Source organism: Perca fluviatilis, chromosome 6 (genome assembly GCF_010015445.1).
Source record: "Perca fluviatilis chromosome 6, GENO_Pfluv_1.0, whole genome shotgun sequence".
In the NCBI taxonomy this organism is placed as follows: Eukaryota; Metazoa; Chordata; class Actinopteri; order Perciformes; family Percidae; genus Perca; species Perca fluviatilis.
In genome coordinates, this window is record NC_053117.1 from 5,366,602 (window position 1) to 5,387,038 (window position 20,437).

Below are 20,437 nucleotides of genomic sequence, written 5' to 3' on the forward strand. Positions count from 1 at the left end.
TCACCCTTTCAATCTGGCCCCTGTGGCCGGTAGCAGAACAGAGCAGGACAGCGTTAGACCACAGGGAGAGCCAGGAGGGGAGGAAAATAAAATCAAGACACTTAGCTCTAGTTTCTGTGTCAAAACAGCCCTAGCCCAGGGAAGCCCAACAAGGCAGCCTCCACTTCATCCACCAACCATGTCCCCACCAGTCTGTCTTTAATCTGGCTGCGTTGCTGCCAACAGGCACTCTTAGGTCCGCTGTTCGGTGGCAATTCATCTATTAATTATCTGACAAGCCCCTTCTGCACCACCATGGAGGGCTTCCCCCCCTCCACTCCCCCCCCGCCACCTTTTCTCAATGGCTTTTCTCTCTTTCTCTTCATCCCTCCTATCTTTGTGTGCCAAATCGGTCACCCTGTTGTGAAAATGGATGTGATTGGAATAGACATGCTGTGGAATGCTAAGGTCTCCCTTGGCTTTTCACAGCCCTCAACTCCAGAGGGCAAGTGAGTCTCCCCTGTTCATCCAATGCAACAAAAAAAAGGAAGAGGGGAGAAGCCCTTTAGTCCAAAAGCAAATGAGTGGATTTTTTTTTATCTCTGGTGGGTGGAACCATTAACCTCTATCTCTTTCAAACAGCTTCAGTGAGAGAACCTCCAGAGACAAAGACAAAAGCAGCTTTTTGTTGTCGAGTCTTTCTCATCTTATGTATCCTCAAGAAGGTTTTGTGCCCAATTAACTTACAGCGGGTCCCATGCCTGTCTCTCCCTTCCCTGCAGGGTCCAACAGCATGTTTGGCACCAAGGAGGGGCCAGGAGGACTGCCCACGTTTGGCAGCCCCCACCACGACACCTGGAACAGACTTCGACGCACCCCGCCATCTTTCCCCACCCCGCCACAGTGGCCCAAAACCGGAGACGTCGAGAGAAGCAGCTCAGCCAACAGCCACGAGAGAGAGCGAGAGAGAGAACGGGAAAGAGAAAGAGAAAGAGAAAGGGAGAGGGAAAGAGAGAAAAGAGACTCGTCCATCGGTAAAGAGGAGAAGGATAAAGACAGGTGAGTTGCTTTTTATGTACTTTTTGGGTGTTATTTGGATGATATTAGTGATATATCAGTTATATATCTGCAATAATGCAGTTGTTATACGTTGTCTGCTGTCATCACAATTCAACATTTGATCTGGGACTTCACTGTATTGTTGCAAAGCATTATGTGATTTCCCCAAGAAGGTAACAAATCTGATCATCTCACACACAGCACATGTAAAGGACCGAAATTGTGAATCTTTTTTTTCATTGAAGTACTCAAATTCATGATCACAACTCTAAAGACGTGGCCACAATAATGATCCCTTTTCCAGCTAGCATTAGCATATATACAAGATGATTAAATGATGTTTGGACAAAACGAAAAACAACAACACTTGAATCACCCAAATCAGCTCTGGAAATAGAAAGATGTACTGTCAAAGACAAAAGACAAATTGTGACAATACTCCAGTCCATTAGTCATAGCCGTAGAAACTGAAATAAATTGAATCCATGGTTCCAACAAGGAAACAGACACAAATCAAACAGGCAACAAGCAGCTCTGAGAGAAGCTATCTCTCAGAAATCAATTGAAACGATCTCTGTGGATGATAAGAGGAAGACAGGAGCATGGTAACCTATATTTTTTTGAAAGAGAATTATAACCCAGATGTAAATCCAATAGGTAAATCATCCCTAAATACAACCCACCGACATGATGCTTTATTTGACTGGCACAAACTAAACACTTTTATTATGTTATTACAGGGATTCTGTGGATCGTAATCGCCACTCCAACCGTTCATCTCCCGCCTCGGCGCCAGTCAGCTACCAGATCAGCAGCCTCATTCGCACAAACAGCCAGAACTCCTGTGACTCGGGTCGACATCACAGTGGCAGTGTGGATCGGGTCCGTGAGGCGGAGAAAGAGCTGCTGGAGCGCCACAGAGAGTCTTCCACGCTGGGTGACGTGAAGGTGAAGGAGAGCCGCTCGCCCGGCAAGGAGATGCTGGAGAGGAGATGCTCGGAAGACTCCATCAAACCCGCTCAACGCTCTCCTTCCCCGTACACCAAGGCCGTGATCAATGAGCAGGGCATGAAGATGGCAGGTGGGCCCCCGCCTACACTCAAGGACAGCGAGAGGAAAGAGCCCCCATCCGCAGAGCTCCTGCACAAGGTGAAAAGTGACATGAAGATTAAGGAGGAGAGGAAGGAGGAGCAGGAGGTCGTGATGGTGAGTTCCGAGCCCGCCCCCCAACCCCCAGCCCAAGCTCTCCCTGCTCAAATCAGCCAGCCTGTAAACCCGCACCACCACCACCCACCTTTGTCCCATCAGCCCCCTCTTCCGTCATCACGCGGCTGTGACATTCCAGCGCCTGGCCTGCACGGTGTCCCCATGGCGCACTCTCTGCCTCTGTCCATGAGTGCCATGCCCCAGATGGGCAGCCTCAACGTGCTGGACCGGGCGCGCATGGCTCCGTTCATGGGAGTGAGCCCTCTGGCGGGAAGAGAACGCCTGCCCCACCCGGCCTTCCCCTGGGACCCACTCCGAGAGGCCTACCGCAGCCTGGACCTGCAGCGGCGCATGGACTTCCAGCTCCGGGCCGAGCAGGGACATCGCTTCCCCAGCGTGTACGAACAGGAACGAGCCTACCGCGAGAGGGAGGCTCACGACTACTCGCACCACGAGCACCTGTTGGAGGTGCGCAGGGAGCACGAGAGGATGAGACAGCAGGCGGAGGAGCGAGAGCGCCTCCACCTGAGAGAGGAGCTGGACAGAGCACGCCTCCATCAGCTGCACCAGTCCCCCATGGAGGGCCACCTACCCCACATGCCCCCCTTTATGCCCCACCTAGGCGGCATGCCCTACCCGAGACTCAGCCCCTCCACCGGACACAACGGCCCTCTGAACAGAACGCCCCCTACTGCCGCACTCAGTGCGCCCCCGCCCCTCGTGCCAGCTGGCAGTGCCAGGCCAGCCTCACCCAGGAGGACTACCCCCCTCACCACCCAGGACCCACGGGACTACTCCCCATCTCGCAACCCCAAAGAGGTAGAGGCCCGGTAGCTTCTGAGAAAAGTGCACAAAGTCTTGTTAGACACACTCACACGCCCCACTCCCCCCCCCAATCTGAGACCTTGTTGTGAACAGAATGCACTGCTCTTCACCAGAGAAGAGCAAACCTCCCTAAGGGAAAGGGTATGATTGTACAAAGTAAAGGTGTGTAAGGCTGATTAAGCACATACCATGACTTTATTTTTAGTGGACTGGAGGTTGAATAATGTCGGTAAAGAGAACATAAATATGTGTATGTTTATATCCGACTTAAATATTTGATAATTATTAATATATTAATCAAATACCTTTTTTCAGCTTTGTGCGAAAAGAGCGGTCCTAAAATGAGTTTGTACATTTCCTATCCTTGTTCCATGTATAGATATCATTTCTATGAATTTTATGTATTTTGTGCATTAGTCACACCTTTTACAATATTTATCCCAGTTGATTGTGAGACATATCCATTATGACCCACTGTAAAGACTGGATTTGGTTTCAACCTTCAGTGATTTAACCTCATGGTACCAGGATATCCTCAATGATGACAATGTACAATGTTACATTAACGATTTGTTTTGTTCATTCGTTTGCCTTTGAGATATGCAGATAAATATATATTATGAGGTCTTTGTTCAGTCTCTGTAAAGAAAACTGATGTAAATAACTTGTTGATATTCCTTCGCTGCAAAATGACTGTGTAAATTTATTAGTCTTTTTAACCATTTCTAGAAAAACAAAATGAAATGAAACATGGGGGAATCACTTCCCTGTTGAATATCATGGCAACAGACAAGCCTGGCCAATGGATGAAAAGGATGACGGGAGGGTGTTGTAGGGGGCCGAGAAGGATCTTCTGCAATCTATGCAAAGCAGCACACAGCACCCTAATGGAGAGATCACCCTGAGGGAGCAGACGATATCTGGTGATACTGAGAGAAACTTGGATTAACACATGTTTATAAATAATGATGGAATTATTAAAAGACTTCCAAGTCAAAAACTGGACCATCCCCAGACAGAAAAGAAGGACACTTTTTAGTGGGTGGCAAAAGGACTTTCTCTGTCAACCTTGTGGTGTTGTGCAGTTGTTTTTCTTAGACTCTTGTATACAAAACAAGTAGAGTTTTAGGCGTGCAAAAAAATGAAAATGAACATTCTTGGTTTAAAATGTATGGAATAAAGTTTGGACCTAATGTCATACATTTGTTACTGGTCTTTCATCCTGGCACTCGTAGTCAGTGCTGACTACAAGTACTGAATTTGTCTGTGAGCCAAACCTACAGAGTGGAATGTTGATGTGAGGTTGATAGGTTTGCCAATAATGCTTGTGTCTCAGTTTTCAGCATGTAGAGTATTTGCTTATCTGATATCAAGCTATTACTTTGAAATCATAAAGGCAACATACTTGGCCCGACAGAGTAGCCTAAGCCGTAACATCATTTGACCATAATCTGTCATACATCGGCTACAGAGCTCTTCAGTGGGGATCGATGAGATTGGGCCAAGGCAATACAGGGAGGGACTAATAGGACATTGATTTTGTATGAAAGCAGGTTTTGAGTGTTTGTGTTGCAGGTAACCGGTATTGACTGGCAGCCCAGCCGCATATTGACCCGCGGTCTGGACTCATTAAGAGGAGCAATGCCTGGGAGGCAGGCTATCGGATGGTGGAGGAGAGCCTCCCCTTCTCTTCTCATACACCCCCTCTCCTTATGCACACCACTCATCTGCTTTTCTAATGAGGCCGGAAGGCGCTTTGGAGTGGGCCGCGGAGGGAGCCCTGAGGCGCCCCGTCCTGTTATTGACAAGACCTCGGCTGTGCTCGCCGCCTGTCCAGAGACGGCCAATTCATCCTGATAATGCCCCGACTACTCATCTCGCCGCTGTGTGCCGTGAGACCCACCAATCCTGTCCCATGGTATCAGCCCATAATGACAGCGTGGATCAAACCGTGGCCAGGTCATTAGGGGATGTTATTGAAAATCAATGGCGCTCCTGTGTCTCACACACTCCTGTGTCTCACACACTCCGGCAGGTTTTTTTTTTTTTTTTTTTTTTAAAGGGCTCCTTGAAAAGACTGTTTGCCAGAATGGGGCAGGCGTATTGGGAAGGCTTAAATCACTATCACTTTCAATTTAGGCTCCTGGTAATTGAGCCACATATTCCTCTGACGGGTAGCATCTGTCAGTGGCCAGCTTCACTTTAGCTCTGTGTGCTTTAAGTTCTAATCATCTAGTCAACAGCAGGTACTTAACCCTTGTACTTGTTACAGAGTAGCGATTTTTCCTGTAACTATTATTTACCAAGCAAGCTTTGGTAGAAGAAAAACACACCTTACATTTTCCCCCGACTCAATCACTCTGTCCTGTGCTCTATCCATTTTACGGCTGAGTGTGGAACGGCCCTCCGGAGATGAAAAGCTCCATCAATTTCACTCATCGTCTGGCAAGGTCAATTTATTTCAGCACACAGTCCATCATCAGATGGGAATCAATTGACACATTGCCTAGCATATCCAACCCAAGGTGGGTTATTACCGCTTCTGCAATTGTCAGCTCTTTTCCAGAGCCATTCTTCACATGTCCAGTCTTTTTCTTCTTTTTTTTGTTGCCCCAATTTTTTATGATTTTCTATATTTACTTGTTCATAATTTGGAACACATTTCCTATTTGATGGAACATAGTTACAATGACAGGGCTTCATTCAGCTTGTCAAAAAAGCGACCGAGATACAAGATTGAGGTTGTTTTTTTTAACACATTTCTCCACTAAAATCCCAATTAATAGGATACGGTGGTATCTGAGGTAAGACATTGTTTTATTGTTCCACTAATCCTCTTCATTTATCTGTGAGAAACCTCAATGCAGAGGGTTTAGGATTGAATTTTCATGGTCTCAAATACCTCCAAAAAGTGCTTGGCACAGTGCTCACCCCAGATTCAGCGAACAGTGGAACAGGCCTAAGGGGCTTTTATAGAGCACAATGGCAGCTAATAACACAGTGCCAAGCTAATAAGATGGGCAACAAATGAATGGTTCGGTCCAAGCTGCTTTTCTCTCTTGCTCGCTCTTCCCCCGCTGATAAAACATGTATGAAAGCGTTTTTGAGGCGCTATGTAGTGGCTCCCTAGACTTTTCCCCCAGCGAGACCTAATGCATTAGTTCCCATTTGAAATGTTTTGAAATGGAGATTGGTAATGAGACGGGAGGCCCCTGCCATGATCACATTTGGATTGCTGGGGCCTCCGCTGGGCCTGGTGATTTGGGAGACGGTGGCTCTGCTCGGAGTTCAAGCCCATCTCTCTGCGGGGGTTAGCAAACCCTGACGAGAGCCATTCTAAACCACTAAACTATAGCTGAACTGTGAACTGAGGAAGAGAGCACCGAGTCAAGGGCCTTGGCTGTGGATCCCTGTCGCAGCGCTCTTCGTAGACTGCATGTTGTTTTGACCACCTAAAAAGGCTAGTAGCACACATCCTTTCCATGTTGCCATCTTTTTTTAGCCCTCAATGTCAACAGAGCGGCAGCTGACAGAAACCAGACCAGTCAGCGGTTAAGGAGCTGACTTGGAAACAGCCAAATGGTGTGAATTCCAGACCCTGGTGACAAAGTGCTGTCTAATGTCTTTGCACCTCTGGACCTATGACAAATATTCCGGCTGCCTCACACCACCACCAATATGGCTGTACAAGCAGACCCGCCAATGCAGCCTTTTTAGAAAGTGTAAATCACTCACAGAGGAACCTTGGAGAGCATGATGTGAGACAGGGAGGAGTAGAAGAGAATTAAGGGAGATGGAAAAGAAGGAGGTCCAGAACAGTCACCAGCCAAAATAAGTTTTCCACTTTGATTCAATTTTGAGGATTTTTCCAGCCTTTAGTGGAACCTCACAATCTCCCACACCGGCCATATTATGTACACAAGCCATAAAAAAATGAATAACATTTATGCAGCTGGGTGCATGTGGTAGCAATAGTCCTCTCATTCAGGGGCCCGCAGGATGGCACCATGCCGCCACACCACCCTCTCTGTTCTATGTATGGGCACTAGACAAGAGAAGACTTAGGGGAGGGGTGGGTGGTGTAAAGGGACAAGGCAGGCTCTCGAATGCTTCGAATGAGTTTAAAAAATACAAGATTTCAAGGCAAATGGAGGCCATACGTGGCTCGTCCAATTTGGCACAGCCAACCCGCATGATTAGCCGTAGAGACGTTAATCAAAAGTGGCTCAGTATTTGAAGGGGCGGTGAAAGGAACTGCCAGCTGGTGACAACATGGCTTGTGTGCACGGGCCAAGAGTGAAGTTTATTTGAATATGGATCTTGCCGTGACCGTATTTCTCCAGAGCTCAGTTAGCAGAGCGTTCCTTGGCTCATCACTGGGATCGCCTCAGAGCCGCTTGGCATCCGGAAAGGCGGAAGTTTTTCCAAGCCGCAGAATGAGAATTATGATTTAGTCCATCCCCTCTGGTGGTGTGGGCATAGTCATAAGCATTTATTCAGTTTGTCGCTGGCAGAGACGCAACACCTTGTTCTTGGCGTCCATGTGTGAGGGTTTCCTTTCCAATATGAAATTATGAAATTGACAAAAAGGTTGTTTTTACAGCCTATGCATTAATAACACATTCAAAAATAAAACATCCTATCTTTCCACATAAAGCTATTATGTTAGCCCTCTACTGAAAACACAGAGCTTAATAAATATTAAACTGTCAGTGTTGTCTTAGAGCCAGGGCTCAAGTTGGAATAAGACCACCAGTACTCTAAACCAGCAACATCACAGCATCTGTATTCAGAATTGAGTAATGGAGCGGTTTCAATTACAGACTGATTGAGCTTTGTTTTCTAGCTTGTTGATAGGGTTCGGCTAAGGTTTGAGTGGCAGTAGTTAACAGATGCAGTTACTTTTAGTATTAGGACTCTAAATGTTCTAGGTATGCCCCTATAGCTTCCGATGCTAACATCACATTGCCTGCAGTCAGATCATATTCCACCACATCAAGCATAATCAGAAACAGATCTTGAACAAGAGAAGCTTGTGATAACGATTCAATCCCTGGACCAGTAGGAAAAACATGATTGAGGAAAGTGAACCAATAATACGAACAAAATGCATGAGTTACAGCTAACAAAAAAGTTAGCTACCTTATAAGTTAGCTATAACTCAATAAATGTCTCGGCTTATATCAAAAGATTTAACGGTTAAAAAATTGCAACTGGCACAATATGAAATGTTGAAATTGTTCCTATGCTAGTTGAATTAGATAGTGAATGATATTCCAAACGGCTTTTGGAAGCTCTAGGTTGTCCAGGATTAGTAATGGAAAAATACAGACTGCATTCCCACTTATATCAGTCGTATTCCATATTTGCCAAATAACATAGGATTTTTAGCTCCACAATGATGATATGGGATAGATACTGTTCAAGTAAATTTATGTCATTCAACTTGAAGACAAATTCTTGTTATAGATATAATACCCAAATTACTTGTTTCTGTGTGCAATATCTTGTCCTTGTTTATGTTGTCTCAATATATATGGCCAACATCCAGGTTACTCAGTAGCAACACATCATAAATCTGAGTCGACGGACAAACAATGCTATACAGCAAGGGTGTCACACTCAACTTCACTAAGGGCCACACTGGAAAATAAGAATCACATCAAGGGCCGGACAGTTTATTGATATGCTTTTATTTAATCAAAAAAGTCAAATATCTTTGACTGTATTATTGCATGTGTCATATCATCTTCTCACTTTGGTGACATGGTCACAGTTTGGTCGACATAAAGTCCTAAAGAAGTCAGGAAAAAGTTCCTCAGCCATCATAGAAAAAAAGCGCCCAAAACCATCAGAAAAAGTTACAAATCGTCAAAAAAAATGACAACAACGTCAGAAAAAGTGACAAAAACTAGCCAAAATGTATTGTGAACCTTAATTGACATGCGGGCCGAATCATAATCTGCGAGGGGCCGGATTTGGCCCGTGGGCCTTGAGTTTGACACATGCGCTATACAGACGTACATTCATACCATGTTTATCTGGAACATAATATTTCGGCATCACTATCACAGGGAGGCTCTGTTAAAGGCAGCTCACTGCCTCTAAGCATTTTTAATGATGTATGAAACAATCAAAAATAATGCTCTATTACACTACATCTGCAGTTACTATTTCATGAAATTAAATTTTTTTCAGTTCAATACTGTATTTAGGCACTCCACATTCTTGTGTGAGGTCGTTCTCTTGATGTATATTGGATTCGTACTGCTTCTTTCAGCACAGGAAAGTCCACACTACTGTGCACAGACTGCACTCATGTCATCAACAAGTTATAACCCTCACTCACAAAAATACCAAAGGCGGCTATAATAAGGTGGAAAAGGCCAGGGGGATCATATTCTTCATCAGACTGGCTTCGACAGGGCTTCTCAGCATTCCAGGCCTGGCTTTGCCCGCCTCCCGTGCTTTTTTGGAAATTTGTCTGGCAGCAAACATGCTTTGAAAGGCTCTTATCTCCTATCTGGGCAGGAGCTCCATGCACCAAGATAACAAACCCCATCTTATCTCGGTGTGTTCGTTAATGTCACAGCTTAAGGGGCTTGTTCTTCCACTTGCAATGGGGCTTGCAGAGCGGATTGTTTGCAGATTAGTCAACACAGGCCTCTGGAGGTCTTAGAGCGCGTTCAAAATGCTCGTCTTGTCCCACAGACGTTCGTTTATGCGCACGTTGGCGTTTTGGATGCCTCCCGCTTTCCTGTGTCAAATGGCAGGAGTACTACACAATGGATGGTAGGCATCATTACACACGGTGAGATCTACAGCAATACTTACCACAACGGACAAGCCAGTCGTGCAAGCCAAAACAAAAATGTGCATGATAGCCTCCCAAGGCCAACTATGTTGTTAGATGTTTTGGGGATGACTTATTATTCTGTTGCTGATTAGCACAGAGACTTAATCAGCGAAACATTCTGAAACAACAATCTAGAGGCGCTTACCAACTTCGTACAACATTCAGCCTGCAATATTCTTATGTATTTTTGTCCGGTCTGTGTGGCCAGATTCGTGATCATCCCTTTGTGACACAAGAGTCCAGGCAAAGCTCCATTGACTTCAGCCATCTGGCTATCACACACAACCCTTGGCTACACAGTGGCTCACTCAGTGATTGATTGGGGTGTTGAAGGCCAGCTATTTAACACATCAGAACAACAAGTACTGCTATCAAGCTGGCCCTTCTCATGCCTCGTTTCTGTGCCGCCCAAGAATGTCTCTTATCTCTTCCCTTCTGCTTGTTGGTTTAAGCCAGACAGCATATGCCCACATTCCCCCTGTAATACACAGTTGTGCTTCTGGTGTAACCCTGACAGTCAGACAGGTTGCAACTGAGATCTGATGGGGGATATAACCCATGTGTTGCTTGGTAAGAGGTGGGCCTTTAAAAAGAATATAATCTTCTTCCATATTGCAGCCTCTGGGAGGAATATAAAAAAAGGCATTTTCTTCCCAGCATGCTGCACCAAAAGACTGACAGATGAAAATAAAGACCTGTGTTCCATATCATTAAATCCCGCTCTCTCACCTGATTACATTCTTATTAGTGCCTCCATTCTTCTCCCATTATTGTTACTTCTAGTGAAACAGGCCTGATAATGTGCACTCACTCAAGAGATGCACAACCTGCTCATTCCCATCTCTGATTCTTTGTTGTCGGCGAATGGTTTTTAAATTAAAAGTGTGAGCGCAGTGTAATTATAATTCTGGGGGTATTATGAAATCAAATATCACAATGAATGTAATTTTATTTGCTTGTAATCTCTCTCACCCAGGCTAATAGGCGTTTTCAAAGGGCACGCTCGGGGGGTTTAGACAGCCGACCATCTCGACATAGAATGGCTGCTCTGCTCTCTTGCTCCCCGGCTCTGTTCTTTTGTCTTTGATATGCAGGCAAAGAGCTTGACAGTCTGGGAGATGTGGGAGATTTGTCGGCCTGTGATCTCCATGCCTCTCTGACAAATGAACGCCTTTGGCAGAGCTGCTGGAGGTACAGCTCCTCTGCCCTGCTGGAATCCTGATGAGACTATACTCTGGAACTGCTGGTAATGAAATCAGGGCACAGGACCAAACCGCTGCCAGAAATGACCTTTAATCGACACACATGCAGCTCATTTGGCGTGCGATGACTCAAAATTGCGCATACACCTCTGTGCTATTACATCTAGTACGTTTTTTCACTGAGATGTGAGACGAAAATAGTCCCAAACACACAATTTAAATTTATAGCAATGCATTCAACTATGCTAGATATAATAATTCAATAATCTATGGTCAGTATTGCGGCTGTGACAAATAGTTTACATTTAATATTTCCTAACAATCAGTGATGGCTGAGGTTTTATGTATATTCATATTTGACTAGTGGGGTAATTTAGGATGCAATCACCATCCAGTCAGTCTTCATTACATTGGACTAAATTGCTCCACCGAGCACACAATTGCTTTACATTCATTTCACAGATGTAATTCCTCATACAGCGTACAGTAAAGATCCATCCTTTGGTGTGTCTCTGCAAAGTAAGATGTTAACACATTATGACCTAAAATTCTGAATCCCCTCAGGATAAATGTTCATATTTCAGCCCTGCAATGAGCAGGAAATAGCTGATATTGATTCTGGAAGTCACGATTCCACACTGAGGGATCTCTAAACCACAACACTCAGTGCACTGTAATATGGTTGCCTTTGATTTCAGCTCTGGACTTCAAGGGGACTGAGTAATGATTCATAGGAAGAACAAGCACTACCCCTTGTGGCCCAGTTGGCCCAGTGCAGCATGGGTAAATGGCACCTCCAGCTGCTTCTGGGCCCCTCCTGATAAGTTAACCTTGTGATAACATGCTAATGCCTGATTAATGTTGCCGTAATTAGACACAGCTTTTCACACTCAGTTAAGAGGACATCCTCCAGCAATTAGCCCGAGCCGGAGAGAGATAATTTCAGAGAGCACAGCGGAATCACGTTCCTCGAGCTCGCCTGCATTCCCACTTGGCAACATTAAGGTTTACTTTCTCATTATTTCATTTAATTACTCGTTTGATGTTTTATACAGCTGCCACAAGTAATCTTTGATCCAATTAGGAAATGTTGATTGACAGCGTGGGTGTGGGATTCAATACTCTGCAATACTGCATTCAATTTGCCGTTGTGACCTTATCAGAGGATCTGCAGAGGATTCTGTATTCAACATTGAATGCCAACTCAAAAATATGATAATTTCCCTTAAGAGTATATTTTGCATGGATGGCACACCTTTGCGTAGAGGCGTGTGTGTGTGTGTGTGTGTGTGTGTGTGTGTGTGTGTGTGTGTGTGTGTGTGTGTGTGTGTGTGTGTGTGTGTGTGTGTGTGTGTGTGCCTGAAGGGAGGCAGCATGTGTTTGTGTTTCCCTCACCAGACATCTAACAATGAGGAATGAACGCATTAGTGAGGAGAGGCCCCTGTATTCACCAGCCTCCACACTGCCCATTAATAATGCACTGCCAGGGAATAGATGGGGGTTTGCGGGGATTAGTCCTCCATTAAGGACTCGCTTGCTATTTCTATTAGAGAGACATGCTGGTCTTTCTTAAACAAGAAATATCAGCCCACTTGCATTGGACTATAAAATTCTATATTAAAATTGTCAGTGGTCTCACAAAGACAGCTGTATAATACCTTTTCAATGTACACAGTGGGATATGGACATGGTGAACGCAGTTAATATGAAATGGAAAGAGTTTTTGTGTTATTGCAACTTTTAAGATCACACTGTGATGAACATTTAAACCTGCAATAACAGATTTATTTGGAAACAGATGTGACAATTTTGATGAGAGGGTGGACCTAAACGCTAAGCTAAACACTAAGCTAAATGCTAAGCTAAACGCTAAGCTAAACACTAAGCTAAACGCTAAAGGGGAAAAGTTGCTTTTCAACCCTTCTGAAACAATTCATCCAGTGGAGATTTACAGGCGGATAAACGCAGACCTCCGGGTACTGCTGCCATTCAGCTGCATGCAGAAAATCATCAGACTTTCCCTAAAGTTACCAGCTAACGCTACAGTAGCTAGCTAGCTTTGTTGGCATAACGCTGAACAAAACATTTAGGCGACCAAATGTTCCAATTAACTGTGCCTATCATTAATGTATTTTTTTCACAAATAGGCAGATTTTTATTTGCTAATAATATGTTGCATTCATGTAAAGACATTTTCATTTTTGAAAAAACTTTCAAAAAATAAATAATTTGGTGCAGGGGAGATGCAGTAGCTCTGAGGACCCCCTTGGGGCCACGGACCCCCTGTTGAAGAGCTCTGCCCTAAAGCATCTCCTGCTTATCGTCAATTTTATATTGAAAAAGACTTAGACTTCATAAGAGTGGCGAGTAACATTGTTTTCCATTACCATTTGATACATTGTTATTATAAAAAATATAATTTAAACCCGCTTTAAATAATTGTATGGGTAACACATAAGGGTACATGAATTATCATGACTTCATTCATGAAAAAGCATGAATTCATTCATGTAGTACTTGAATTACTTGTAAAAAAAACTGAATCGTAATGTTGTAATCATGATTAACTAAACATTACTTCTTCATTACTTCATCATGTATGTGGCCCTTCAAAGAAAGTGCTAACCTGCTCCATTTATAACATTGATAAATAGGATATGATTAATGCTGGCATAAAACAAAATTTATTAACAATTTAAGGAGTGGGTTGGCAAAATGATACTGAGGTCACTACATTGACACAAAATGCAGTATACTGCAGATGCATTTATTCACAACAACATAAGGCACTTAAACAGTAATGCCTGGGAACAATGCTCACCCAAGTAGGATATTTATGAATTTGACTTTTTACTAACTTTGAACTTTAAATTAGAAGAGAAGAAAATTCAATTAAAATTAAAGCTGTGAGCAGCGATGGACGGGCCCTTGCGCCTCTGCGCGCGTCGGGGTTACCGGCGGACGCCGCTCCTTGCGACCGTGCATTTGCGCGGCACTCAGACACCGCAAATTGTCAACAATGAAAAGGGAACTCCCCGCCGAGTTAAACAATATCTCACACAATACTCTATGTCATACGGTTCATTAGCTGTGAAAAGGGGCGTGGCTAAAGCATAGGAGGCGGTTCAAACCATCACCAATGAAGAAGGAACTCTCTGCTGAGTTCAATGATATCTCACACAAGGGTCTACATCAAACGGGTAATTAGTTATAAAAGGGGGCGTGGCTTAAACATAGGGGGAGGGCCAAACCATCACCAATGAAGAAGGAAGTCTCTGCTGAGTTCAATGATACCTTACTCAAGGGTCTACATCAAACGGGTCATTAGTTATGAAAGGGGGCGTGGCTTAAGCATAGGGGGCGGGACAAAACATCACCAATGAATAAGGAACTCTCTGCTGAGTTCAATGACACCTCACACAAGACTACCTAAAATGGTTCAAATGTTATGAAAGGGGGCGTGACCTGAGTAAGTGGGCGTGGTCATATTATAGGGGGTGGCTCAGTATCACATGTAGACCACACATTATAAGTTTCATGTAAATCGGATGATGTTTGTCATATAAGGCAGATTTCCTGGTGCCGGCGGGGGGGCGCTATGACCAAAAGTCAATTTTGGCCTGTAGGTGTCCTCAGGCCTGGACCCTTGTCAATCGTGAGAAATTTCGGGCAGATACGACAACGTACACTCAAGTTATAACAACTTCTTTGTTCATCGCTAAACACTCAAAATGGCCGACACGCCATGCCCACACCGTCTGACAAAAAGTTTTTCTTTTAATAAATTTTCATCGTTAAGGTGTTGAGAATCTAATCTCTATGAGGAGTTTGTTAAAGTATAGCACCTTGACTTTTAGGCCTACTTCCTGTTGCCACTAGGGGGCGCTATGACTTTAAGTAAATATCGGCCTTTATTTGTCCTCAGGGTTGGACTCTTATGAATCCTGAAAATGTTCGAGCCAGTTGGACAATCGGCGGCGAAACGCAAAAAAATGGCCGCCCCGCCACGGCCACGCCCTATGACGAAAAGTTTTTCTTTTAACAACTTCTCATCTTTAACATCTTAAGATGGCACAGACCGAGTTTGAAGTTGATCGGATGAAATCTCTAGGAGGAGTTCGTTAAAGTACGACATGTGAAAATGGCCAAAATCGCACTAATTTTGAACTTTGAAATGAAAATGGCGGACTTCCTGTTGGGTTTAGGGTATAGCTCTAATTAAGTATTTTGTACATCTTGACACGATACATATGTGTACCAAGTTTCGTGAGTCTACGTTAAACGCACTGCAGGGGCTCAATTTTTTTAACTTTCTAGGAGGCGCTAGCGAGCCATTTCTGTGCGCCTATTCCCGAAACCCTTTAAAATACGTACATTTTCACCAGACTTGATGCGACCGCCAAATTTGGTGAGTTTTTGAATATGTTAAGCCCCTCAAAAAGCCAATTCATTTGACGTGAAAAAGAAAAATAATTCCTTCAGTTTCAATAGGGCCTTCGCCGCTGTCGGCGCTCGGGCCCTAATAATATACAATGTGCATATCACCTGCATAACAGCAAGTTATTTAGAATGTTGTTTATTTATGGCGGAGAACTGAGATAATTAAGGGGGTCGGAAAGAAGAAAAAAAACTATATATTTATAAAAATTACTAATATATTTGTATATTATTTATTGTGCTTTTCTGTAATCTGTAATTTGACCTTTTTGGGCCTCAAACTGTTTAAATAAAACCATTGGAGAAGTTCAGAGTGGAAATCTCTCTTTGGTGGACCTGCTAACAACTCATAGACGTCTGAAATGCAACTAGGAGCCCAAACTAAACACTGCTTATTTTGTAACACATCACAAGCCAAAGAAGGTTGGATCTTTCATGATGCAATGTGTTTTATAAGCAATAATATTTTATGCAAATTCTTAATCTGAATAAATAACTAGTAACTACATCTGTCAGATAAATGTGACTTGACTTGACTTAGGCCTTTGTATTCCCTTAAGGCACATAAAGCCATCGACGAAAGCCCTCCATCTTCTCCGGTCTTGTGCCTTTGGATCCAGTTGCTGCCATGACAACCCCTCACTTAAACTCTTGTTCTGCTTCTTCTCCCGCTGGTTCTAGGTCTCCCTCGTCCTTTGTGTGTTCCATGTGAATGCCAGCTTGGTGATTGGTTGATTTTGTTATCTGATTGTGTGGCCTATCCAGCTTCACTTCCTTCTCCTAATTTAAAGTTCTATGGGTTTTTGCTTGGTGTGCTCCCACAGGTTGGTGTTGGTGTCCCAGGAAGCATCAGCAGTTTCTGAATGTCTTGTAATTTATTGAGTATGCTGGTTTGAATAATAATAAAAAAAGAATTCTGCAAGGTTTTTTTTGCTTTCCAGATGTTATTTAGGATGTTGAATGCTTTTCTTGCCTTTACTATTCTGGCTTTGACATCTTCCTCTATAAATGTAGTGGAGTTTAAAGCACAATATTTCCCTCTGAAGTGTAGTGGACTATATTATAAAATGGAAATACTAGTAAAGTACCTCAAAACTGTACTTGCAATGCACTAGATATGGAACTGTGATTTTTGTGTGCAGTATCATCCTGATTGTATACATGATTTAAGTGGTGTGTGCATACCAGTAATCTAATACAGATACAATTTCTGGATATGAACAGATAATGAGCTACAAACAGATACAAATGACATCCATATTGGAGCACTCAGGGATGTTGAATAGATGGTACGTCATAAAAGCCTGCGTGCGGTCTGCCTCACTGTGCTGAAGCTGAAAACCTGTCTCTGTCAATGCAGGTTTAGCTGTTGCCAGTGTTTTTCTTCGGTGTGATGTAAAGTCAGTCAAGTTTTTTTTCCCCGTCTTTCCTTAGCTATGTAATATCACACAATAATACAATGAGTGTCATTTTGTGATTGTTAAAATGCATATCTATTTGGTCATACAGTACTTGATGCACAGGTGAGATGAAGCCAGTGGTGCGAGGATTATGTTTATCTGATCACCTCTGTTTTACATCAAAGGCATACTATGCAGTTTCCGTTTTTGTCAAACAGCTAACCCTAGAGGCGCTGTGGAGTACTTGTATTTAACGTTACTTTCGTAAATACCGCTCACGCAGAGCCGTCTCTGCACTCACGGCCTGATCCCCTCCCCCCAACGGGGTAAGCGTCTGTCAACAACCGGTAGGTCCGATGGCGCCATTTTGATGCTACCAAACGATCACCCGACGTTAGCATCCCATTGATTGCCATTCATTTTGACGTCACATTGACAGCGAATAACTTTACATCTGAAGCGTTTAAAGACTTTATTTGCCCGCTGCTCTTCATTTATGGTGTTCAGCAGGAGAGAGAGAGAGCGCCGTGTTTACAATGGCGTCGGGTGGAATATACACAGCCGTGACGATCACTACTGTTAGCTCTCTCGGTAGAAAAAAAGGCCGGCATCTTACAGACATGTACTCGAGGTCAGGGGAACAGTGTTTATCTATAATTGTCCTGATATTACAACAGTTCTCATGCACGTACATACAAAGCCCCCCTCCTCTACTCTTACCGGAGTCCTCAGTCTTGTCCCAGCGTAGCAGAGTGTGACCTGCTAGCTGCATGCTAGCATCGGGTATCCCCGGGTGAAGCCCAGGTTTCAGTGATAATCAAAACCCAGCAGTCACGAACATAGCGATTTCCAGCGAGTTGTAATTCCAAGTCGTCCGTTTTATGCACCAGGGATCTGGCATAGGAGAGATACAGGCTCGGTAGAGATGGCTTGTGTGCTATGCTAGCCTTAGCATAACACCGGACCTGCGGCCCCACTATTCCTCTCCCTCCTCCGTCTCCTAGACCCGACAACAATCCACGGAGAGCCCGGCGGTCTCGCTATGTCGTCTGGGATGTTGTGTGTATAATGAAAGGCACTCGAAAAAGATATCTGGTGCTGGTCACCGATGTCCAAAAGGTTCTGGCGGGTGTAGCGGATGTTCGCAGAACCCATTCTCGCGAGATTTGGCGGGGTGCCACCTCCCAAACCTGCATTGCTGGTTTGGCCAGCGGCGTTCCCCCCCCCCGCTTTGCTATCGGGATGATTCGCCCTGCTATGAGTTTGTTTACCATCGAAATGACTTTGAAGCCGTTATAATAAGGTACAAATCTTGCATAGTGTGCCTTTAACGTATTGTGGTTTGAGTTGAAAATCGCACAGCCTTTGATCACAACCTGTTGTCATTCTTACATCGAAGACAAAGAAAGGAGAAGGTGAAAATTGACAGTACTTTCATGTCAGTTCCTCTGTCAAAGTCTGAGAGGAACTTAACTAACAACAGGCTCGAGCACAGGAGAGACCAGAGGGAGCCTGTTGTTTTAGGAAAGGCCGGTCACCGTATGGAACATGTGCTGCTGCCTCGCTCGGGGAAGTCACTCATCTTGTTTTGTTTTTTCCTTACAAACACTGAGTGTGACACAATTTGACGTTATGAATATAAAAATGCTAAGTATACAAATATATAAATTAACACAATATTATGAATTTAATTTTTTTTTAAGTTATTATTTTAGAAGTAGCCGGAGAAAGAACACTAATGCTTTATTGATAACAGCCTCAAGGTGTCATATAGTTAAAACTGAGCAATAAGGGGATGGGACATTTTTTATATGTATTGGCTTTTATTTAAACAAATCCTTATGAACATTACTCATATAAAATGGATGTAAGTTGAGTCTCTTTTGGTTTATTTTATTCTATAACCACTTCAGGGATTGCTCCGTTGCTGCAGGAAATTCCACCGGATGTCACTCTTTTAGGCCGGCTGTCCCGCTACCTTACGCTTTCTTTGTGTTGGCGTTCTAAACTCTGGTGGATTTGTGAGGACTATGGTTAACTGCTCCTCAGATCTCTGCAGGGTAAATCCAGACAGCTAGCTAGACTATCTGTCCAATCGGAGTTTTCTGTTGCACGACTAAAACAACTTTTGAACGTACACATGTTCCACCAAAACAAGTTCCTTCCAGATGCTGTTTTGCAGAGGCACCGTGGCTCTGTCTGGCGCTTAGCACCGCACAAGACGATTATGATTGGTTTAAAGAAATGCCAATAAACCAGAGCACGTTTTTCTCCCATCCCGGAATGCTGTGTGGACTAGCCAGACCAAAGGTCTGGCAATGCGAGACTGCTGTAGGTTTATTTCTCTTCATGTGAAAGTGCTGACCGCAGAGAAGCCCAGTGTGACTGTTACCTCACACACTCTGCGGCTCAGACGCTGCTGAAGGGAGTTTGAACAATACCACTGTGAGGATGCAAACTTTCAGGAGAAGCTGCTTTAGAGGAAATGACCATCAATTTCCTGAACAGTGATGATGTGACGGAGGCAGAGAAGCGTGTGGCAGATCTAAACAGCACTTCACGGGCTGTCAATCTCTGTGAGAAATGCTGTGGACGCAACACTCGAGCAGCATTATTTCTGGAGATTGCATGGGCCTGTTGCTCCCCAACCTGCACATTGCAGAGATGCTGCATCTCAGCAAATCCTTGAGGTTGATGCAAGAATTTACATGCAAGATGTTTGGATATTAAAAGTTTGCAAATAGTGGACAAAAACAGTGGTTTTAAAATTCATCAAGCATTCAGACAGTAATAAAGTAGAAATGTGGCAAGTCTGTAAGCTTTACTTTGACTGTGTTAGTTAGTGTACCTAATATGCAGTAAAACAGTAAAAAAATTGTGAGCAATCATGTTAAAACAGGGAACAGATAAAATGCGTAAGGGTAAGATTTGCACACAGTTGCTGGTTTGCGGTGGCAGTACTTAACTTTTCATTGTAAGGCATGGCCCCAAAATGATCCTGCTTAGGGGCCCCAGATATACAGGGCGGGTCCTGGGTAGCAGATTACATCGAGAAAGATGTATTTCAAATGTGGCTGCGCCCTGCAGAGATGATCACCCCCACGATGTGCGAGGGAGGCATCCCCGTGAAAGAACTGTTTGATCTGATGATCTTGTGGGACATCTGGTGTCCTTGTGGCAAAATTCCCAACTTACTGAGCCTACCGTAAGCATCACCACATGAGGAGAGGCGACCACGTGGGACACTACCCCTCACCCCCAGACCAAATCCACAACCACCCCCACACACGAAGCTTTGTGTTCCCTTCCTCTGACCCCCTCCTCCATTTCTCCCATCCTCCAACCTTCCCATCCATTTACAGCAGCTACTGTGTTTATTCTTAACTATTATTAGTGATTGTAAATTAAAACTGACATTTCAATTCCTCTCAAATTATAGCGACACAACTGCATTTATATTTTATGTATTTGCC

The 20,437-nt window shown here is 44.0% G+C and overlaps 1 protein-coding gene across 15 annotated transcripts in view; it reads left to right on the plus strand.

Annotated features, from left to right (window-relative positions):
* fbrsl1 (fibrosin-like 1) overlaps nucleotides 1–4,267 on the plus strand; it is a 317,636-nt gene extending 313,369 nt beyond the window's left edge. For all 15 annotated transcript variants that reach the window (XM_039802814.1, XM_039802815.1, XM_039802823.1 and 12 more), the window contains 2 exons: nucleotides 762–1,038; nucleotides 1,779–4,267. In XM_039802814.1, coding sequence (XP_039658748.1) covers nucleotides 762–1,038; nucleotides 1,779–3,078 — 1,577 coding nt within the window. In that variant the 3' untranslated portion in view covers nucleotides 3,079–4,267. The remainder of the gene's footprint in view (nucleotides 1–761; nucleotides 1,039–1,778) is intronic.
* Nucleotides 4,268–20,437: the final 16,170 nt, after the last annotated feature.